We start from the raw sequence: 23,937 nt of genomic DNA, 5'->3' as shown, positions 1-23,937 counted from the left end.
CCAGTGATGAACCAGGCTGAGGTTCAGTGTGAGTCCCATTCCTGCCAGACCCCCCACGGTATTGCCAGAGAGAGCCTATGTCCCAAGAAGCACCCAGAAATGCCATGGTAGTTCTTCCTCATTAGCAGAAGTCACACAAGCCCTCAGCTGGTCCATTCTGCTCTTGGTGTTACTCAGAAGTGCACATATTCTCGGAGTGACTGGTGGTAATGACAGAGAGAGCATCCTGCCCAAAGCTCCTGAGATGACGTGAGGGCTATCTGGCTGCGACATCTGTCACGTTAATGGGGAAGCTGATTCTTGGCTGCTCTGGCTAGCTAGGCAAGCATCCCCTTCCTCTCTCACTGCTCCATGTGAGACCCTGAAGTTATACTTGTTTCAGGAGGATGACCTTCCTCAATACAGGGGACTGTTCCTTGATTGAGAGTGTGTATGTGCACAGCTGTGCTCCCCAGCTAGAAACAAACACCCCCAAACACCTCAAGAGAGCTTGGGGTAGGGCTCAAGTAGAGAACTGAATCCCAAAGGATGGAGTGTGGGGGCCAGCTGGTCAGCAGGGAGGAAAGCGTGTCAGATAAGGTGCTGGCAGAGGGATCGGGACACCACAGCCCATGGGAGCCCCAGAAGAGCCCTCCCTCACATAGTCATCTTGTGGTTGCCTGTCCCTGACTGGCGGTCACCATGACCCATGCTATTTGGCAATGGTCACCACATTCCAAGGGCCCACTACAGCTGTCTTAGAGGCTGCCAAGGAGGAAAAAGCGAAGAGAACCAAGCACAGGGCCCCAGATGGGGGAGTAGGTAGCTTCTGGGTAGTTTACGGGATAGACCCACAGGGAGACCAGACAGCCAGAGCAGGGACACGGGGAGCAGCCTGGCAGAGGAGACAGCCAAAATCTGTCTCAGCCCTCTGTCCTCTCCTTGTTGTCCTCTCCTACCTCTCAGCACACCCCAGGCCCACTCTCTTGTATCCTTCCTTACCAGAGTTTCACAGAGATGAGTCCTGTGCAAAGGAGGTCCCCTCGGAGCCTAGTCCTACATTTAGAGTCTCTGTCTGCCCGGCTCTGCAGCCTGGCTCAACTGAGCAGTGAATGGGGAGTGATCCTAGCAGACGGGCATCCATGCTTAAGATATCCCTACCTGACATGGCACTTGCTCCCCAGGGATGTCCTGCTAGCTCTACTCCAGCCGTCTCTCCAGCATGCCCCAGAGTAGCCAGCACCCTAGGCCCTGTTCTCATGTTATGTCCCTAGCGAGGCTGTCCTCCTGTTCCAGAATGCACAGCGGCAGCTGACTACTCTTCCTTGCTTTGTGTGTCCACCCCGCCAAGTCACTTAAGCAGCATGTGTGTGCTGTATGAGTGGGTGCCACCTTCCGGGGACCCTGCAGGAACAAGCCGTGTGCTGTAGACCTACAGCACCTGACATGGTAACAGGCACCAAGCAGGAACTTCATGCAGCCCAGGCTAAGCCAAAGGTGGAGTATATGACTGAGTGAACAAACCAGGAAGTAATGAGAGCAGGAAAGATGTTACAGCTGGGGAAAACTGAGCTGGGATGCCAGGGCTCGGGCTGGACTCCACCTCTGTCCTCCCTCAGAGCCTGCTACCTACTCAGTTAAGCATACTGTGGACAACTTGTGCTGTTCACAATAGGCTGCTGCTACAAACGACAGGCAAATGGTGGGTATGCACTTGGCCAGACCTATGCAACACTAACCATGAGTCCCTGCCCATGCAGGTCTGGACACCACCTCCTTTGCCAGCCTAAGTCCCTGGAAGCTGAAGGACTCTCCACAGACAGGTGAGAGCCAACAGCATCCACATGGCTGTTGACCAGAGTACCGGAGGCCCAATGGCCCAGTGTGCAGAAAGGAGGGGGCCACACCTCAACACACACACACACACACACACACACACACACTCATGCACACATACTTAACTGACCACACCCAAGTATAGCCTGCAGGTCTTGGGGGTGCTGTGGTTTGGGGTTTTCTCACGAAGGATCCAGCAATGAAAGTCACAGTTCAGGCTCCAGTCAAGAGTTCTCATCCAAGGCACTGTGACCTCTGTGCCTACCCCTGGGGGAACACTGAGTTGTAGCTTCCTGCCTTACAGGTGCCTGGACTGGAGATGCCACCGATTCTAACAGTGAGGATAGCCTGCAATCCTGTAAGGCCTAGACAGAAGGCAGACCCTGGGCTAGAGCTGAGTGGGCATGTGGGGTTGGGGCTATGGTGGGCTCTCCAGGGTCCCAGCTTCTGGGTCAGGTTGTCCCTGTCTGGTCACTGGACTCAGGACTGGGAGTGTGTCATTTTCTTTGCAGCATCAGAAAAGGGCTGGTGCTCCACGTGGGGAGCTGATCACTTTTCTACCTTTGACCACCATGAGTATGAGTTCAGAGGGATGTGCAACTACATCTTTACGGCCACGTGTGGGGATGCCTTGCCCACCTTCAGCATTCAGTTGCGGAGAGATAGGGATGGAAACATCTCCCGAATCATCATGGAACTGGGGGCCTCTGTGGTCACCGTGAACAAAGCAATCATCTCTGTCAGGGACATTGGGTAAGCTATGAGGCAGGGCAACCAGGAGCAGGGGTAGAAGGGACAGCTGCTAACTTGTCTTACCCACAGGGTTGTTAGCCTGCCCTATACCAGCAATGGTCTCCAGATCACACCATATGGCCAGAGCGTGCAATTGGTGGCCAAGCAGCTGGAGCTGGAGTTAGTTGTCATGTGGGGACCAGATGCCCATCTTATGGTGAGAGCCATGAGCTGACAAACAGCATTCAGGAAGGGCCCTCCTCAGAGTCCCAGGAGCCCAGACTGGCAGAACAGCACTGACTGTAGGCCAGCAACCCAAGACAACCCGAGCTTAAAGAGCAGCTCAGTTTCCTCGTTTGAAAAGGAGGAGGAGTCAGCTGGGAAAGAAACCCCACACCCCAGAAAGGGCAGGGTGGGCAGGTGGGAACACCTGAAATCTGGGTGGGGAACCCCTATGCATTCACACAGGGACCAACAGTGTCACCCTGCAGGTCCTGGTAGAGAAGAAGTACATGGGCAAGCTGTGTGGACTGTGTGGGAACTTCGACGGGAAGACAGATAATGAGTTTCTAAGCGAGGACGGTAAGCTGGCTTGGGGCTGAGTGGCTGAGGCCCAGGTCCCTCAGTGGTCTGTTCCTCATGCTGAACTCTGTCCTATGTCCCCAGACAAACTTCTGGAACCTTACAAGTATGCTGTACTCCAGAAGCTAGATGACCCCAATGAGATCTGTGCCCATGAGCCTATTCCCAGGCCTACCACCCTGAAGACCTCTAGATACGTATGTGAGGTGGCCCAGAACCCAGACTCAGAACATGGCTGGCACGGGGGTGGGGACGTGTAAGGGTCTCTGCTACCCCCACTTTCAGCTTCCCAAGCTCTGGGTATGTATGATACAAGGTGACCTTACCCATATGACTTTGAGTGGCTCTCTATTCAGGCCCAGATCTGCAACCAGCTACTGACCCTGGTGTCCCCTGGGTGTGATGTGCCTAAGGAGTCACTGGTGCTGAGCTGCCAGGCAGACATGGCTAAGTGTGCCCAGCCAGGTCAGCAGAATTGCAGCTGTGCCACGCTGTCTGAGTACTCCCGTCGCTGCAGCATGGCCGGCCAACCTGTCCGCAACTGGAGGACCCCTGGACTCTGCCGTGAGTCCTAGTCAGGGTCAAAGGGAAAGTAGCCTGGGTAGGGGGGGAGCTAAGCGAAAATGAAGTGGGAACTGTGGAAGGTGGGCAGAAATCTTCTTACCAGACTATGCCTGCTGCCTGCAGCCGTGGGCCAGTGCCCAGCCAACCAGGTGTACCAGGAGTGCGGTGAGGTCTGCGTCAAGACTTGCTCCAACCCACAGCACAGCTGCTCCAGCTTCTGTAACTTCGGCTGCTTCTGCCCCCATGGTGAGGACATATACCAGCACCCACCTTTTCCCAAACTCACTTGCACGCTGGCCCAGCTTGGCCTAGACATTCTGTATCTCAGTCCCGGGTCCAGGCTTTATCCACCCACCCCCAAACTTCCAGTCAACCCAGGACTCCCTGCAGAGTGAGCAAGAGGAAGGAGGACCTCAGAGTACTAAGGAGAGGTGGGCTTGGAATCATCCAAGGCAACTTCCTAGGGCTGGCAGGGATGGGGGAGGGCAGAGGTGGGACTGACTGACCAGCCAGCTAGGGAGAAGTCCTCACAGTGATAGGGCCACCTAAGGAACATCCATCCAACCTGAGCCCATGCTCTTAGGTACACTGCTTGACGACATATCCAGAAACCACACCTGTGTGCCAGTCAGCCAGTGCCCCTGTATGCTCAATGGTGTGATTTACGGCCCTGGGGAGATCACGAGAACAGCCTGCCAAACCTGGTGAGTACAGAGAACGAGTTCTACTGGCATGGAACCTGAGAAGGGGCACTATTTACCTTGGGCCTCACAATCCACCGGGGACTATTCCAATGCCCACCCGTAGCCAGTGTACCATGGGCCGCTGGACGTGCACAGAGCAGCCATGTCCTGGGCACTGCTCCCTAGAAGGTGGTTCCTTTGTCACCACATTCGACGCCAGACCCTACCGCTTCCATGGCACCTGCACCTACACGCTTCTCCAGGTAAGAGGAGCCCCAGGGTTGGGGGAAAGGGAACAGTGTGCCCACCCTCTCACCCCTCCCCTACTCACTCACCTCTCCAGAGCCCGCTGCTACCCAACAATGGCACCCTCCTGGCTGTGTATGACAAGTCAGGTTACTCCCATTCAGAGACCTCCCTAGTGTCTGTCATCTACCTGTCCAAGAAGGTAAGGCTACCTGCCCTGAATCAAGCACATGCTGGGGACAATGGCCTGCAGACCTAGCATCTGGCTCCTGCTTCTCTTACTCCCTATTCGCATTCCTCTGTCCCTCCAGGACAAGATTGTGATCTCAAAGGATGAAGTGATCACCAACAATGGAGACACCAAGATGCTGCCATACAAGACACGTAAGTCCTTCTGGGTCTGGCACTGAGAATTTTGTGTTGCTGTGCCTTTGGGGGTTGGCAGCAGGGACAGCCTACTTAGCCCTGAACTCTTGCAGACAACATCACCATCTTCAGGCAGACATCTACCCACCTCCAGATGGCTACCACCTTTGGCCTGGAAGTCGTGGTCCAGCTACAGCCCGTCTTCCAGGCCTACATCACAGTCGGGCCCCAGTTCAAAGGCCAGACCAGAGGTGAGTCACTCCCAGTCAGCCTGGCTGTCTCTTCTGCTGCAGCTAGATGCAGAGGGGACCCAGGAGTGCCTTGCACTGGCTCTCCACATCCAGGGAACCCACAGACGCAGCCCCTGAGGACAGTGGTGACTAATGAGAGGGGTGTAGCTGGACGGAGGAGATAGGGTATACGGAGGAACTGGGTGGGAGGGCCAGGACTCAGTTGTTCTCACATCCTGCCCCTTTAGGGCTCTGCGGCAATTTCAACGGAGACACGACGGATGATTTCACGACCAGCATGGGCCTTGATGAAGGCACCGCCTCACTCTTTGTGGACTCATGGCGTGCAGGGAACTGTCTAGCTGCCCTGGAGCGGGAGACTGACCCCTGCTCCATGAGCCAGCTCAACAGTGAGTCCCCTGCACCCCACCCTCAGCCACCTAAGCCTGTTGGTGGGAGGGAACAGGATACCCACAGCTGTACTTGTTGTCCCCAGAGGTGTGTGCAGAGACCCACTGCTCCATGCTGCTGAGGAAGGGCAGTGTCTTTGAGAAATGCCACACGGTGGTGAACCCCCAGCCCTTCTACAAGGTGGGTCCAATGGGCATTGGAGAGGGGGAAGTGATAGCAGCGGATGCAGTCCTTAACACCTGGGTCCTGCCCTCCCCACAGAGGTGTGTGTACCAGGCCTGCAACTACGAGGAGACCTTCCCTCACATCTGTTCTGCACTGGGGGCCTATGCCCATGCCTGCGCCTCCCGAGGTGTCCTGCTCTTGGGCTGGAGGAGCAGCGTGGACAACTGCAGTGAGTGCTGGCTGTGGTGAGAGGGTGGAGAGGAGTCAGGAGCAGGGCTGTGGACACAGGACAAATGGGAGCCTGGACCCCAACAGAGCCCCTGTGCTCATCTTGAGGAATTTGAGGGCCTTAACCTCTGCTCAGCCATTTCTCATCCCCAAGCCCCAGACCCTCTCCCTACAACTCTCTGCCCGAGAACCTGACCTCTAGTTTTCCACAGCTGTGCCTTGCACTGGCAACCGCACGTTCAGTTACGATAGCAAGGCCTGTGACCGCACCTGCCTGTCTCTGTCGGACCGTGAGACCGAGTGCCATGCAAGTGCTGTGCCGGTGGATGGCTGCAACTGTCCTGAGGGCACCTACTTGAACCACAAGGCAGAATGCGTGCACAAGGCCCAGTGCCCCTGCCTGCTGGACAGCTCCAAGTTTGTCCAGGCTGATCAGTCAACCATGATCAATGGGGTCATATGGTATGGAGGGCATGGCTGGGCAATGCCTGGTTTGTGAGGGGCCCCGCACACCTGTAAGCTCATGGGTCCCTGCCCCTTTCTTATAGTTACTGCATCAATGGCCGCCTGAGCTGCCCACGGCAGGCAGAGATGTTCTTGGGTAAGTGGATACTAGGAGCTGGCCATGAGGCCATCCCATAGGACCCTACACCACCTGGTGTCCCCCAGTCCACCTGACCCGTGTTCCTCTTCCCTGCAGCAACCTGCGCAGAGCCCAAGACCTTCCAGTCTTGCAGCCAGTCATCAGAGGACAAGTTCGGGGCTGCATGTGCCCCCACATGCCAGATGCTGGCCACAGGCATTGACTGTGTAGGTAGCGAGGAGGGTTTCCATGAATCTTCAGGAGCCCGATGCAGGGCAGGGCTATGCTGCACCTACAGTATCTCTCTAGTCATATCTGCATCTCCATAGCCAGCACTGGTGCTGAGTCAGAAGCTGGTTGGCAGCGAGGTAGCTGAAGGACAGGGTCTATACAGTTGTGTGAGGACATGGACTGGCTGCTGCTTGGGAACTATGGCCACCTGTTCCTGTGCATGTGGCAGCCCATTCTGATAAACACACACACATGCAGAGAGAGAGAGAGAGAGAGACAGAGAGAGAGAGAGGGTGGGAGGGAGAGAGAGAGAGAGAGAGAGAGAGAGAGAGAGAGAGAGAGAGAGAGAGAGAGAGAGAGAGAATATGAATATGTTACTGGAAGGGTGGCTTCTCTAGAAGCAAAACTCAGCTACCCACAGAAGGCTAGACAAAAGGAAAGAAGACATGGGGAAGTCTCAGGAGCTGGAGCTGGAGTAGCAGAGTGCTGAGAAACTAAGAACCCTGTCTCCCCACAGGTACCCACCAAATGCGAATCTGGCTGTATTTGTCCTAAGGGGCTCTATGAGAACAGCAATGGGCAGTGTGTGCCTGCAGAGGAATGCCCATGTGACTTTGCAGGGGTGTCCTATCCTGGCGGTTCTGAGCTCCATACTGACTGTAAGACCTGGTAGGTCATGCCTTAGTCTGAACACACAGAGCCTAAGTGCCATCTGGGCAGGCAAGGACTCCCAAAAGTAAGTTGTTCCAGGTGGGGCTCTCAGAGGTAGGGTATCCTAGGGTCATGGCCCAGGTCTCCAGCCCACCTCCTTGTGTGGAAGGACTGTCTCTTAACTACTCCTCCCCCTCCATCTCCCCAGCACTTGCTCACAGGGAAGGTGGACCTGCCAGCTCAGCGCGCAATGCCCATCCACCTGTGTCCTCTATGGCGAAGGCCACGTCATAACTTTTGACGGACAGCGCTTTGTGTTTGATGGCAACTGCGAGTACACTCTGGCCACGGTAACCACTGGGCCAAGTGCCAAAGGCTGCAAGAAGCCAGGGTGGGGACCATGAGGGCTTTTCCTCAATACCCTTTCCTGCAGGATGACTGTGGTGCCAACAGCTCACAGCCTACCTTCAAGGTCGTGACAGAGAACGTCATCTGTGGGAAGTCAGGGGTCACCTGCTCCCGAGCCATCAAGATCTCCCTGGGTGTAAGTGGCTGGGCCCCATGGGGTGGGAGTTCCCAGGTCTCCCAGCTCCACCTTCATTGCACAGCCCTTCCACCATCTCTCATTTGTATCACAGGAAGGGGTGGCAGGAGAATGATGACCAACTGAGTAGTTGCACACTCAGAACTAGCGGCCACATGGTCTCCACCAGTTTCCCAGGGATGTATAGCATTTGAGGGACAAAAAGTAAAGGTGCTCTCCAGGAAGCTAAGCCTGAACCTTCTATCCGGAACTGGCTCCCAGCAGACACTCCTACACATTGTTTCATTGTTCTTGTTATTGTTTTCAGACAGGGTCTCATGTAGCCTAGCTTAGCCTCAAGTTTCTCATGCAGTTTAGGCTGGCTTTGAAATCTTGATCTTCACAAAGATGGGAATTTATTATGTTGGATTACACCTCTACCTTCCAAACACTCAAATCTAAGACACCCTGGGTACTGGGGTAGGCAGGAAAAGAAAGCAAATGGTGACAGCCCTCCCCACACAGGGGCTATCCATCACAATGGCAGACAGAAACTACACAGTCAGCGGGGAAGAACCCTTGGTGCACCTTCAGGTGAAGCCCAGCCCCCTGAATCTGGTCCTGGACATAGACATCCCTGGAAGGCTCAACCTGACACTCGTGTGGAACAAGCACATGAGCGTCTCTATCAAGATCCGCCGCGCCACCCGGGTACGCACCGCACATCTGCCAGCCAGCCAGCCATGGGTCCCAGCTGGTCTCGGGGTGAGGGACTCCCCACCAAGCCTACATGGTTCCCCATCAACTGCTCCCACAGGATGCCCTCTGTGGCTTGTGTGGCAACTCCAATGGGAACATGAAGGATGACTTTGAGACACGCAGCAAGTACGTGGCATCCAGTGAGCTGGAATTTGTGAACTCGTGGAAGGAGAATCCACTATGTGGGGATGCGAGTTATGTGGTGGATCCCTGTAGCCTAAACACCTTCCGGCGCTCCTGGGCTGAGCGCAAATGCAACATTATCAACAGCCAGACCTTTGCTGCCTGCCACAGCAAGGTAGGCCCTGTCCTCCAAGATGGAGGCATCAGACACAGTCCTCCTACCACGGGACTCCAGTTTGGCTGGAGGGTATCAGGTGTGGAGAGGGGAATACCCATCACCAGAGGCCAGAGCCATCCACAAGTTAAAGAGATGGTTAAAGTGCCCCCAGACCTCTGTCCACTAGAAGACCATAGCAGACAACAGTGAGTCAAGTGTCACCTCAGGCAGACAGCTGGCTGCTCTGGGATGCATGGTCCAGAGAAGAGATATTCAGTCATAAGGGACCAGCCATGGCCAGGGGTGAGTTTTCATAGACTCAAGAGTTTTTAGTACAGCTCCTGATCCTTGGTGCTCAGAAAGAATGACAGGGGCTACCCCAGGCGGTGCAAAAGCCCTGTAGCCAGGGGCCATCTGTGTTCAGGAAGGTAAAGAAGGGAGTAGAGAAGATCAGGTATGCAAGCAAGAGACGCACTGCCTTGGTCTGCCACACCCTGGTTCCAACAGGAGTTGTCTCTCACAGACAACGCTGGGCAGGGTTGACTGAGCACCAATAGCACCCACTTCTAGAAGGTAGCAGCTACTGACAATGGCAGCTTACACTAGAAGGTGCTTTCTGAGTGCCAGGGCACTCCCCCAACACCTATACTCCAAGGCTGAAAAGTCTAACCCCAGCCTGCCACCACTGTAAGGCCAACAGGAGACCTCTCCCCTCCACAGGTATACCACCTGCCCTACTATGAGGCCTGCGTGCGTGATACCTGCGGGTGTGACATGGGCGGAGACTGTGAATGTCTGTGCGATGCGGTGGCTGCCTATGCCAAGGCCTGTCTGGACAAGGGCGTCTGTGTGGACTGGAGGGCCCCAGACTTCTGCCGTGAGTGTCTCACCCCATGTTCAAACCTGCTCAACTCAGGGGCCTACCTGGAAGCCTCTCTCCAGGCTGGCACCGGATGCCCTGCAGGGCAACCCTGGGTCACCAGCCGTTCCCCAGGCTCTCCCATAGAACCCAAGCCCTTCATACCGGCACTCGGGCCTTGATGCCAGCTGATGTACATCCTTCCTCTCAGCCGTCTACTGTGACTTCTACAACATTCACACACTGGTGGGTGAGAATGAATACCAGTATTCTCAGAAGGCCAACTGCACGTGGCACTACCAGCCCTGTCTCTGCCCTGGCAGCTTGGGGACCTTCCCGGACACAAACATTGAAGGTATTAGGCATGGGGATGCACATGCAGTGCATGCGGCTTTTGTTCGTGCATGTATTCACATAGGTCTATTTGTTTATTCTCTCATGCAGATATATTTACAATGCATCCATTCGTTCACACACAGATCCACTCTCATGCATGCATTCACCCACACATTATTCGGCACACATCTGCCCTACAAGTACACTCATTCACACACAATCACTCATGCACACTCAGCAAGTGTGCCCTGAATTCCAGGCCTTGCTCTTGACTGGGTACATGGCATCACACAAACTAGCCCTGCTCTCTGGCCTGGGGAAGATCCTTAAAAACCAAAATAAGGAATTAAATTAACACACCACACGGTGGGAAGTTAAGACAGGTCCACAGTTAGATGGGTTGCTGCTGCTCTAGAGTCTGGCAGAGTGAAAGATAAGAGAGGCCAGGAGCTGGGACAGACAGGAGTCTCCACATCAAAAAAGAGCAATTAGGCCAGTCATGGTGGTACTCGCCTTTAGTCCCAGCACTAGGGAGGCCAGAGGCAGGCAGATTTCCCTAAGTTCAAAACCATTCTGAGTCACATAGTGAGTTCCAAATCAGCTAGAGCTAAATAGTGAGATGTCTCAAAATCAGAAGCATAAAAAGGCAGTTAAAACACAGGCACCAAGAGCCAAAACAAGGACACACAGGGCAGAGTTCTAGAGTCCGGAAGGTGACTTTAGAGCTGGTGTGATGTGAGAGGAAGGAGGTGGTGGCAGGAGCATTGAGAAGGGAGCAGAGAACAGTAGTGGGTGCGAAAAGGAGGCTGAGTCTGACCATTTTTTTGCCCCAGGCTGCTACAACTGCTCTCAGAATGAGTACTTCGACCACACAGAAGGGACCTGTGTACCCTGTGGTAAGTCTAGCAGGTGTCCTTGCCACCAGGTAGTACAGCCCTTGTGTGGGTAAAATCCATCAAGCCTGTCCAGCCCAGTGACTCCTTCCTAGATCCTCTCCCTCAGGACACTGACGCAGAGGCTCGAACAGTGTCACAGGACACAAAAGTGCAGCACTGGTCCCCTTGGCCTCAGTTCTATTCCCCATCTCAGCCATTACTTAGCCACAATCTTAGGGCAGAGTACCCCAAGCCAGCAAGGTAACTTGAGTACATGATGGGAATTTTCCTATGAACCCAGCTCTACGCTACCCTGCCATGGCACCCTGGCTGGTCTCACACTCTCCCTGCCAGGCTGACGAGGGAGGGAGGGAGAGGAGGGAGGGAGGGAGGGAGGGAGGGAGGGAGGGAGGGAGGGAGGGAGGGAGGGAGGGAAGAGGCAGGAGAGGAATGCAATAGTCAGGCAGCAATTCCTGACGACTCTCTTCTCTTGCAGCACCACCCGCTACCACACTACCGCCAGCCACCACAGGTGATTGCTTACCCACTTGGTACCACAGGATGAAGGCTTCCCGCCTAGGGCTTACCCTAGCTCCAGTGGACAGCCCTCTCTACCCCACCAGCCCAGTCTCTGCATCTGCCGGGTCCTGGGAGGGTGGGTAATGTACCTTGCAGTCCCAGGTCAGAAGGGAAATAGCAAATAGCATAGAAAACTTAGCCCCCGGGCACCTAAGTGACTTTATGTGAAGTAGGAAGCAGGGCCTTGACAGATAAGTCCGCCAGGAGTTCATATTGCCTTCATAGGTCCATGAGCCACTCTGAGCCTTTTGCCTAGCATTCAGTCAGCAGATCAGTCTCTTCCCAAAGAGGCACCAGAGCCAGGTCCTGCCCGTTCATGAGAGTACATATGCCCCACACAGGTTCACAGCCTACCACAGCAACCCCCACCAGCACCGAGTTCCGCAGTTCCAGCCCTGCAGCTACACCTATGGGCCCCTCCAACTTCCCAGGGCTTCCGACCCCACCACCTTCAGCCCCATCCTCCACTGAGGAAGTAACAGGATGGACCACCCCCAAGAAATCTACAGTCTCCTCAGGAGGTAAAAAGGAGGGGACGCAGTAGAAGCCCAGGGTATGGAGTAAGCATCACCGCCTCCCCACTGAGATATGCCTGCAGGCAATGCTCAGCACAGAGTTCCCTGGGCATGAAAGGCCGGGTGAAAATTTTTCTGAAGACCTAGCTTACAACTCAAGCTAGCTGATCACTCAGAGTGGACACTCAAGGTCATCTGAAACTCCCACTAGAATATATGAGGGATCTGCTGGGCCTCCATCCTGAAGCCCACCCCACTCACACAGGGCAGCAAACCCAGATGCTGCTGGGGACACCAAGGAGAAAGGAACATCTGTCCAAAGAGCAGAAGTGTGGGCGGAGGGATGATCAGTGGCCCATGAGAGCCTGTGGTCACTGCCCTTGAGATGAGCCCATTCCAGCTAGGGGAAGTTGCAGGCTGGGAAAGAAACAAGACTCGTGTTCATCAAACTATGAATAGATAACAATAAGTATCATGAAGGCAGGAGCAAAGAGGAAGGGACTCAAATATGCATCTGGAAAAAGCAGGTGGGAAGCAGTATTGCCATGACTTTCCTCTACAGAATACTCTCCGACTACTGTGGGTACCACACCACTGACATCAGGTTTGCCTCCTACATCCATACCGAAGTCAACACCTACAAGGCTCCCAGTGACACAGGCTACAACTAAGCCCACAGCATCTTCCTCCAGCTCGTCCACAAAGACCACAGCTCAGTTCACAGAGAGTACCACAGTGACACCACTAATCTCAGCAAAACCTGGGATGTCCACCAGCCAAGGTGAGTCAAAGCCCACGGGAAGCAAGGGCACCTGAGTCAAACATTCACCTCTGACCCTCAGTATTGCATATCCAACTCAGAGAGGTCGGTACTGCTCAGGGGGTGAGGGAGAAGGGGAGTCAATGGGGCAGAGGAGCGGCAGAAGGAAATGGACACAGCATGACTCCCAGTCACACCTCAGGCCACTGGATAGTCAAGTACAGGAGAAAGGGGCTACATCAGGAAACATGTACAGAAGGGAAGGTCAAACAGAACATTCCAAAGAAAGCCAAGTGCCTCACTGAGCTAGGAAACTGGCTTAGAAAACAAAGTTAGAAAACAGAAAATCTAGTCCAGGAACACAGCACAGCATATACGAAGGACTGTGAACATAAACTGAACATTGTTCACTGCCATGATCCACAGTGACATCAGCTCAACAGGAAAGTCACCGTCCAGCCACAACAAGCCGAGCAACTGAGACCACAGAACTACCTCTCTCGGGAAAGACCACCCTGACCACACAGCAAACAGGGCAAAGCAATACCCTACCACCACCTACTACAAGCACTTGGACCCAAAACACATTATCACATACCAAGCCATGGACCACACACTCTCAACCAACCGCTTCTTTCCACACTACAGAACAGTCCACAAATGCTCCATCAGAAACACCTATCCAGACAACAACCACCATTTTGCAGACACAGAACTCACTGCCCTCTGTAAACCCAACACTTTCTACAGCACAGGCACCAACATCTCAGGCTCTCATGACACCAACTGCATCACATGTACCGCCATCACCATCCACGACACACCCACCTACCACAATATTTCAAACCACCACAGTCAAGGAAGCAGACACAACACACACATTAGCCTCAGGCACCTATACAACCAAATACATGACACAAAGTCAAACCGCATTCTCCACAGAAACCACCTCATCGTCCTTAACACACCCTTCCAGAACAACACAGCAGCAGTCCACATCACTTCCTCCCACTACAGTGTGGAAAACATCAACGATGGGTGTAAACAGTAGTCCGGAAGTCCACACATCAGGACCACCAAGTCGTCCTAATACTCCACATACCACAGACCTTTCTCCCACTGTTCCTGTCTCCAGTACAATACAGACCACAGGGCCCCCATTGAGAACGTCTCTGCAGACAACTATCACGATCTCAACCCCTTCAACTCCTCAAACTGCATCCACAAAATTGCCATTAACTTCAACTTCCTCTGTGACATCAAATTTAATGACAATGAGCAGCCACACGAGCCAACACACATTATCACTTCCCTCAACATCCATGACACTAGAAACTGCTCTCCCACCAATGATGGAAGACACCACAACTCCACAACAAACAACAACACCTGATACTTACACATCCACTGCCACAACCCAAACCAAGAGCTCTTTCTCCACATACAAGACATCTACTTCCCACAATCCACAAACGTCCACGCTGACTCTGTCTCAATCAACATCAGCTCCAGTCTCTTCCATTTTGACCACATCCACTTTGGGTGTAACTGGTACCCCTGTGGTACAAACCACCTCAGGTACACATAGCAGCACCAAAACTCCATATACCCCACACTCTGCACCCACAGCTGCTACCTCTAGTACAACACACACCTCCAGTACCTCAGGAATTTCCCAAAAGACCACCATCACCTTCCCGACGTCACCATCACTGACCTCTGTGACTACACCACAGCCATCTTTGTCAACCTCCTCTGTCACAACTTCTGAGGCACTCAACACCCCGACAAGACAACAGACGACAACATCAGTTCCCACATCAACTTTCCCAACACCATCAGGGCATCAGACCTCTATGGCCACATCACAGCCACCATTATCAACCTCCTCTGTCACAACTTCTGAGGCACTCAACACCCCAACAAGCCAACAGACAACATCATCAGTTCCCACATCCAGGCCACACAGCACCCCTCTACAAACCACAGTGGGGACCACTGGGACCTCACATACACCAACAGCTGTCATGTACACAACCACAGCTACCACACAAGCTCACAACTCATTTTTCACAGAGAGGACATCTACTTCCCACAATCCACAAACTTCCACGCTGACCCCGTCTCAGTCAACATCAGCTCCAGTCTCTTCCATCTTGACCACATCCACTTTGGGTGTAACTGGCACCGCTGTGGTACACACCACCTCAGGTACACATAGCAGCACCAAAACTCCATATACCCCACACTCTGCACCCATAGCTGCTACCTCTAGTACAACACACACCTCCAGTACCTCAGGAATTTCCCAACAGACCACCATAACCTTCCCAACATCATCACCTTCTCTGACCTCTGTGACTACACCACAGCCATCTTTGTCAACCTCTTCTGTCACAACTTCTGAGGCACTCAACACCCCGACAAGCCAACAGACGACATCATCACCTCCCATATCAAGCCCACACAGCACCCCTCTACAAACCACAGTGGAGAACACAAGGACCCCACATACACCAACAGCTGTCATTTACACAACCAGAGCTACCACACAGTCTCAAAGCACATTCTCCACGGGCAGAACATCTACTTCCCACCTTTCACCCACTTCCTCCATGACTGCCCATCCGTCCACATCAGTTCCCGCCACAACCATATCAACTGGGACCACCATGGCTGTAACTGGTACTCCCAAGTCACAAACCACCTCAGTGACACCTAGCAATCCTCAAACGCCACACACCACACACCCGTCATCCACTGCTGTTTTCTCCAGCACAATACACACCACAGGTCTCCCCTCAGAGACGTCCATACAGACCACCTCCAACGGCCCATCCACATCAGGTCCTCAGACCTCGTCCACACACCTGCCACCATTATCCACCTCCTCTGTGACACCAACTACCGAGATATTTAAGACGCCAACCAGCCCTCACTCGGTATCACTGGCCTCCACCACCATGCCATTGAGGACTGTTCTCCCAACCACCCTGGAAGGCACAAGGCCATATAGTACATCAATACCTGTCGCTTACACAACCAGTGCCACCACCCCACCAAAAAGCACACTTTCGACAGACAGGACCTCAACAGCCTTCCTCTCACAATCTTCCTCCATCACACCTACTCAGTCAACATCAATTCTACCAACTACCAACTCGATGAAGCCTACCATGCCGGTAACTAGTACTCCTGTGTTCACAACCACGTCACACATGCCGAGCAGTGCAAACACTGCATACACCACACACTCTCAAACGACAGCGGCTGTCTTCAGCACAACACACACCACCTCTCCCCACTCTGCATCACCTGAGCAGTCCACAACAACCTTCCCAACACCATCAGGGCCTCAGACCTCTATGGCCACATCACAGCCACCATTATCAACCTCCTCTGTCACAACTTCTGAGGCACTCAACACCCCGACAAGCCAACAGACAACATCATCAGTACCCACATCCAGGCCACACAGCACCCCTCTACAAACCACAGTGGAGACCACAGGGATCCCACATTCACCAACAGCTGTCATTTACACAACCACAGCTATCACACAATCTTACAACTCATTCTCAACAGAGAGGACATCTACTTCCCACAATCCACAAACTTCCACGCTGACTCTGTCTCAATCAACATCAGCTCCAGTCTCTTCCAGTTTGACCAAATCCACTTTGGGTGTAACTGGCACCCCTGTGGTACACACCACCTCAGGTACACATAGCAGCACCAAAACTCCATATACCACACACTCTGCACCCACAGCTGCTACCTCTAGTACAACACACACCTCCAGTACCTCAGGAATTTCCCAACAGACCACCATCACCTTCCCAACATCATCACCTTCTCTGACCTCTGAGACCACACCACAGCCATCTTTGTCAACCTCCTCTGTCACAACTTCTGAGGCACTCAACACCCCAACAAGCCAACAGACGACATCATCACCTCCCATATCAAGCCCACACAGCACCCCTCTACAAACCACAGTGGAGACCACAGGGGCCCCACATTCACCAACAGCTGTCATTTACACAACCACAGCGACCACACAGTCTCAAAGCACATTCTCCACGGGCATAACCTCTACTTCCCACCTTTCACCCACTTCCTCCATGACTGCCCATCCGTCCACATCAGTTCCCGCCACAACCATATCAACTGGGACCACCATGGCTGTAACTGGTACTCCCAAGTCCCAAACCACCTCAGTGACACCTAGCAATCCTCAAACGCCACACACCACACACCCGTCATCCACTGCTGTTTTCTCCAGCACAATACACACCACAGGTCTCCCCTCAGAGACGTCCATACAGACCACCTCCAACGGCCCATCCACATCAGGTCCTCAGACCTCGTCCACACACCTGCCACCATTATCCACCTCCTCTGTGACACCAACTACCGAGATATTTAAGACGCCAACCAGCCCTCACTCGGTATCACTGGCCTCCACCACCATGCCATTGAGGACTGTTCTCCCAACCACCCTGGAAGGCACAAGGCCATATAGTACATCAATACCTGTCGCTTACACAACCAGTGCCATCACCCCACCCAAAAGCACACTTTCGACAGACAGGACCTCAACTGCCTTCCTCTCACAATCTTCCTCCATCACACCTACTCAGTCAACATCAATTCTACCAACTACCAACTCGATGAAGCCTACCATGCCGGTAACTAGTACTCCTGTGTTCACAGCCATGTCACACTTGCCAAGCAGTGCAAACACTGCATACACCACACACTCTCAAACCACAGCGGCTGTCTTCAACACAACACACACCACCTCTCCCCACTCTGCATCACCTGAGCAGTCCACAACAACCTTCCCAACACCATCAGGGCCTCAGACCTCTATGGCCACATCACAGCCACCATTATCAACCTCCTCTGTCACAACTTCTGAGGCACTCAACACCCCGACAAGCCAACAGACAACATCATCAGTTCCCACATCCAGGCCACACAGCACCCCTCTACAAACCACAGTGGAGACCACTGGGACCCCACATACACCAACAGCTGTCATGTACACAACCACAGCTACCACACAAGCTCACAGCTCATTCTCCACAGAAAGGACATCTACTTCCCACAATCAACAAACTTCCACGTTGACCCCGTCTCAGTCAACATCAGCTCCAGTCTCTTCCAGTTTGACCACATCCACTTTGGGTGTAACTGGCACCCCTGTGGTACACACCACCTCAGGTACACATAGCAGCACCAAAACTCCATATACCCCACACTCTGCACCCACAGCTGCTACCTCTAGTACAACACACACCAGTACCTCAGGAATTTCCCATCAGACCACCATCACCTTCCCAACATCATCACCTTCTCTGACCTCTGTGACCACACCACCGCCATCTTTGTCAACCTCCTCTGTCACAACTTCTGAGGCACTCAACACCCCGACAAGCCAACAGACAACATCAGTTCCCACATCCAGGCCACACAGCACCCCTCTACAAACGACAGTGGAGACCACAGAGACCCCACATACACCAACAGCTGTCATTTACACAACCACAACTACCACACAGTCTCAAAGCACATTCTCCACGGGCAGAACCTCTACTTCCCACCTTTCACCCACTTCCTCCATGACTGCCCATCTGCCCACATCAGTTCCCGCCACAACCATATCAACTGGGACCACCATGGCTGTAACTGGTACTCCTGTGTCCCAAACCACCTCAGTGACACCTAGCATTCCTCAAACGCCACACACCACACACCCGTCATCCACTGCTGTTTTCTCCAGCACAATACACACCACAAGTCTCCCCTCAGAGACGTCCATACAGACCACCTCCAACGGCCCATCCACATCAGGTCCTCAGACCTCGTCCACACACCTGCCACCATTATCCACCTCCTCTGTGACACCAACTACCGAGATATTTAAGACGCCAACCAGCCCTCACTCGGTATCACTGGCTTCCACCTCCATGCCATTGAGGACTGTTCTCCCAACCACCCTGGAGGGCACAAGGCCATATAGTACATCAATACCTGTCGCTTACATAACCAGTGCCATCACTCCACCCAAAAGCACACTTTCGACAGACAGGACCTCAACTGCCCTCCTCTCACAATCTTCCTCCATCACACCTACTCAGTCAACATCAATTCTACCAACTACCAACTCGATGAAGCCTACCATGCCGGTAACTAGTACTCCTGTGTTCACAACCACGTCACACATGCCGAGCAGTGCAAACACTGCATACACCACACACTCTCAAACGACAGCGGCTGTCTTCAGCACAACACACACCACCTCTCCCCACTCTGCATCACCTGAGCCGTCCACAACAACCTTCCCAACACCATCAGGGCCTCAGACCTCTATGGCCACATCACAGCCACCATTATCAACCTCCTCTGTCACAACTTCTGAGGCACTCAACACCCCGACAAGCCAACAGACAACATCATCAGTTCCCACATCGAGGCCACACAGCACCCCTCTACAAACCACAGTGGAGACTACAGGGACCCCACATACACCAACAGCTGTCATGTACACAACCACAGCTACCACACAAGCTCACAACTCATTCTCCACAGAGAGGACAACTACTTCCCACAATCCACAAACTTCCACGCTGACCTTGTCTCAGTCAACATCAGCTGCAGTGTCTTCCATCTTGACCACATCCACTTTGGGTGTAACTGGCACCCCTGTGGTACACACCACCTCAGGTACACATAGCAGCACCAAAACTCCATATACCCCACACTCTGCACCCACAGCTGCTACCACTAGTACAACACACACTTCCAGTAACTCAGGAATTTCCCAACAGACCACCATCACCTTCCCAACATCATCACCTTCTCTGACCTCTGTGACCACACCACCGCCATCTTTGTCAACCTCCTCTGTCACAACTTCTGAGGCACTCAACACTCCAACAAGCCAACAGACGACATCATCACCTCCCATATCAAGCCCACACAGCACCCCTCTACAAACCACAGTGGAGACCACAGAGACCCCACATACACCAACAGCTGTCATTTTCACAACCACAGCTATTACGCAGTCTCAAAGCACATTCTCCACGGGCCTAACCTCTACTTCCCACCTTTCACCCACTTCCTCCATGACTGCCCATCTGCCCACATCAGTTCCCGCTACAACCATATCAACTGGGACCACCATGGCTGTAACTGGTACTCCCGTGTCCCAAACCACCTCAGTGACACCTAGCAATCCTCAAACGCCACACACCACACACCCGTCATCCACTGCTGTTTTCTCCAGCACAATACACACCACAGGTCTCCCCTCAGAGACGTCCATACAGACCACCTCCAACGGCCCATCCACATCAGGTCCTCAGACCTCGTCCACACACCTGCCACCATTATCCACCTCCTCTGTGACACCAACTACCGAGATATTTAAGACGCCAACCAGCCCTCACTCGGTATCACTGGCTTCCACCTCCATGCCATTGAGGACTGTTCTCCCAACCACCCTGGAAGGCACAAGGCCATATAGTACATCAATACCTGTCGCTTACACAACCAGTGCCATCACCCCACCCAAAAGCACACTTTCGACAGACAGGACCTCAACTGCCTTCCTCTCACAATCTTCCTCCATCACACCTACTCAGTCAACATCAATTCTACCAACTACCAACTCGATGAAGCCTACCATGCCGGTAACTAGTACTCCTGTGTTCACAGCCATGTCACACTTGCCGAGCAGTGCAAACACAGCATACACCACACACTCTCAAACCACAGCGGCTGTCTTCAACACAACACACACCACCTCTCCCCACTCTGCATCACCTGAGCAGTCCACAACAACCTTCCCAACACCATCAGGGCCTCAGACCTCTATGGCCACATCACAGCCACCATTATCAACCTCCTCTGTCACAACTTCTGAGGCACTCAACACCCCGACAAGCCAACAGACAACATCATCAGTTCCCACATCCAGGCCACACAGCACCCCTCTACAAACCACAGTGGAGACCACTGGGACCCCACATACACCAACAGCTGTCATGTACACAACCACAGCTACCACACAAGCTCACAGCTCATTCTCCACAGAAAGGACATCTACTTCCCACAATCAACAAACTTCCACGTTGACCCCGTCTCAGTCAACATCAGCTCCAGTCTCTTCCAGTTTGACCACATCCACTTTGGGTGTAACTGGCACCCCTGTGGTACACACCACCTCAGGTACACATAGCAGCACCAAAACTCCATATACCCCACACTCTGCACCCACAGCTGCTACCTCTAGTACAACACACACCAGTACCTCAGGAATTTCCCATCAGACCACCATCACCTTCCCAACATCATCACCTTCTCTGACCTCTGTGACCACACCACCGCCATCTTTGTCAACCTCCTCTGTCACAACTTCTGAGGCACTCAACACCCCGACAAGCCAACAGACAACATCAGTTCCCACATCCAGGCCACACAGCACCCCTCTACAAACGACAGTGGAGACCACAGAGACCCCACATACACCAACAGCTGTCATTTACACAACCACAACTACCACACAGTCTCAAAGCACATTCTCCACGGGCAGAACCTCTACTTCCCACCTTTCACCCACTTCCTCCATGACTGCCCATCTGCCCACATCAGTTCCCGCCACAACCATATCAACTGGGACCACCATGGCTGTAACTGGTACTCCTGTGTCCCAAACCACCTCAGTGACACCTAGCATTCCTCAAACGCCACACACCACACACCCTTCATCCACTGCTGTTTTCTCCAGCACAATACACACCACAAGTCTCCCCTCAGAGACGTCCATACAGACCACCTCCAACGGCCCATCCACATCAGGTCCTCAGACCTCGTCCACACACCTGCCACCATTATCCACCTCCTCTGTGACACCAACTACCGAGATATTTAAGACGCCAACCAGCCCTCACTCGGTATCACTGGCTTCCACCTCCATGCCATTGAGGACTGTTCTCCCAACCACCCTGGAAGGCACAAGGCCATATAGTACATCAATACCTGTCGCTTACATAACCAGTGCTATCACCCCACCCAAAAGCACACTTTCGACAGACAGGACCTCAACAGCCTTCCTCTCACAATCTTCCTCCATCACACCTACTCAGTCAACATCAATTCTACCAACTACCAACTCGATGAAGCCTACCATGCCGGTAACTAAAACTCCGGTGTTCACAACCACGTCACACATGCCGAGCAGTGCAAACACTGCATACACCACACACTCTCAAACCACAGCGGCTGTCTTCAGCACAACACACACCACCTCTCCCCACTCTGCATCACCTGAGCCTTCCACAACAACCTTCCCAACACCATCAGGGCCTCAGACCTCTATGGCCACATCACAGCCACCATTATCAACCTCCTCTGTCACAACTTCTGAGGCACTCAACACCCCGACAAGCCAACAGACAACATCATCAGTTCCCACATCGAGGCCACACAGCACCCCTCTACAAACCACAGTGGAGACTACAGGGACCCCACATACACCAACAGCTGTCATGTACACAACCACAGCTACCACACAAGCTCACAACTCATTCTCCACAGAGAGGACAACTACTTCCCACAATCCACAAACTTCCACGCTGACCTTGTCTCAGTCAACATCAGCTGCAGTGTCTTCCATCTTGACCACATCCACTTTGGGTGTAACTGGCACCCCTGTGGTACACACCACCTCAGGTACACATAGCAGCACCAAAACTCCATATACCCCACACTCTGCACCCACAGCTGCTACCTCTAGTACAACACACACTTCCAGTAACTCAGGAATTTCCCAACAGACCACCATCACCTTCCCAACATCATCACCTTCTCTGACCTCTGTGACCACACCACCGCCATCTTTGTCAACCTCCTCTGTCACAACTTCTGAGGCACTCAACACCCCAACAAGCCAACAGACGACATCATCACCTCCCATATCAAGCCCACACAGCACCCCTCTACAAACGACAGTGGAGACCACAGAGACCCCACATACACCAACAGCTGTCATTTTCACAACCACAGCTATTACGCAGTCTCAAAGCACATTCTCCACGGGCCTAACCTCTACTTCCCACCTTTCACCCACTTCCTCCATGACTGCCCATCTGCCCACATCAGTTCCCGCCACAACCATATCAACTGGGACCACCATGGCTGTAACTGGTACTCCCGTGTCCCAAACCACCTCAGTGACACCTAGCAATCCTCAAACGCCACACACCACACACCCTTCATCCACTGCTGTTTTCTCCAGCACAGTGCACACCACAGGTCTCCCCTCAGAGACGTCCATACAGACCACCTCCAACGGCCCATCCACATCAGGTCCTCAGACCTCGTCCACACACCTGCCACCATTATCCACCTCCTCTGTGACACCAACTACCGAGATATTTAAGACGCCAACCAGCCCTCACTCGGTATCACTGGCTTCCACCTCCATGCCATTGAGGACTGTTCTCCCAACCACCCTGGAAGGCACAAGGCCATATAGTACATCAATACCTGTCGCTTACACAACCAGTGCCATCACCCCACCCAAAAGCACACTTTCGACAGACAGGACCTCAACTGCCCTCCTCTCACAATCTTCCTCCATCACACCTACTCAGTCAACATCAATTCTACCAACTACCAACTCGATGAAGCCTACCATGCCGGTAACTAGTACTCCTGTGTTCACAACCACGTCACAAATGCCGAGCAGTGCAAACACTGCATACACCACACACTCTCAAACCACCTCAGTGTCCCAAACCACCTCAGTGACACCTAGTAGTCCTCAAATGGCACACACCACACGCCCTTCTTCCTCTCATGCTATCTTTAGCACAGTTCACACCACAGTTCTCCCCTCAGTGACGTCCATACAGACCACTTCCAATTTTCCAAGCTCACCTGTTCCTTGG

The 23,937-nt window shown here is 53.2% G+C and overlaps 1 protein-coding gene across 1 annotated transcript in view; it reads left to right on the top strand.

The window, feature by feature from the left end:
- The window catches only part of Muc6 (mucin 6, oligomeric mucus/gel-forming), a 29,043-nt gene that overhangs the window by 1,622 nt on the left and 3,484 nt on the right, over positions 1-23,937 (top strand). The window contains exons 2-32 of the mRNA XM_075975217.1: positions 2,120-2,173; positions 2,328-2,568; positions 2,638-2,764; positions 3,039-3,129; positions 3,214-3,326; positions 3,486-3,693; positions 3,817-3,939; positions 4,277-4,397; positions 4,501-4,639; positions 4,720-4,824; positions 4,934-5,006; positions 5,102-5,239; positions 5,467-5,628; positions 5,715-5,809; positions 5,891-6,023; positions 6,235-6,484; positions 6,571-6,623; positions 6,723-6,832; positions 7,354-7,505; positions 7,696-7,837; positions 7,921-8,031; positions 8,536-8,721; positions 8,828-9,067; positions 9,770-9,926; positions 10,120-10,263; positions 11,078-11,140; positions 11,616-11,651; positions 12,040-12,219; positions 12,776-12,994; positions 13,622-14,662; positions 14,795-23,688. Coding sequence (XP_075831332.1) covers positions 2,120-2,173; positions 2,328-2,568; positions 2,638-2,764; positions 3,039-3,129; positions 3,214-3,326; positions 3,486-3,693; positions 3,817-3,939; positions 4,277-4,397; positions 4,501-4,639; positions 4,720-4,824; positions 4,934-5,006; positions 5,102-5,239; positions 5,467-5,628; positions 5,715-5,809; positions 5,891-6,023; positions 6,235-6,484; positions 6,571-6,623; positions 6,723-6,832; positions 7,354-7,505; positions 7,696-7,837; positions 7,921-8,031; positions 8,536-8,721; positions 8,828-9,067; positions 9,770-9,926; positions 10,120-10,263; positions 11,078-11,140; positions 11,616-11,651; positions 12,040-12,219; positions 12,776-12,994; positions 13,622-14,662; positions 14,795-23,688 — 13,901 coding nt within the window. The remainder of the gene's footprint in view (positions 1-2,119; positions 2,174-2,327; positions 2,569-2,637; positions 2,765-3,038; positions 3,130-3,213; positions 3,327-3,485; positions 3,694-3,816; positions 3,940-4,276; positions 4,398-4,500; positions 4,640-4,719; positions 4,825-4,933; positions 5,007-5,101; positions 5,240-5,466; positions 5,629-5,714; positions 5,810-5,890; positions 6,024-6,234; positions 6,485-6,570; positions 6,624-6,722; positions 6,833-7,353; positions 7,506-7,695; positions 7,838-7,920; positions 8,032-8,535; positions 8,722-8,827; positions 9,068-9,769; positions 9,927-10,119; positions 10,264-11,077; positions 11,141-11,615; positions 11,652-12,039; positions 12,220-12,775; positions 12,995-13,621; positions 14,663-14,794; positions 23,689-23,937) is intronic.

The sequence above is a fragment of the Microtus pennsylvanicus genome, chromosome 5 (assembly GCF_037038515.1).
Source record: "Microtus pennsylvanicus isolate mMicPen1 chromosome 5, mMicPen1.hap1, whole genome shotgun sequence".
NCBI lineage: Eukaryota > Metazoa > Chordata > Mammalia > Rodentia > Cricetidae > Microtus > Microtus pennsylvanicus.
This window is presented reverse-complemented; position numbering and strand designations above follow the sequence as displayed.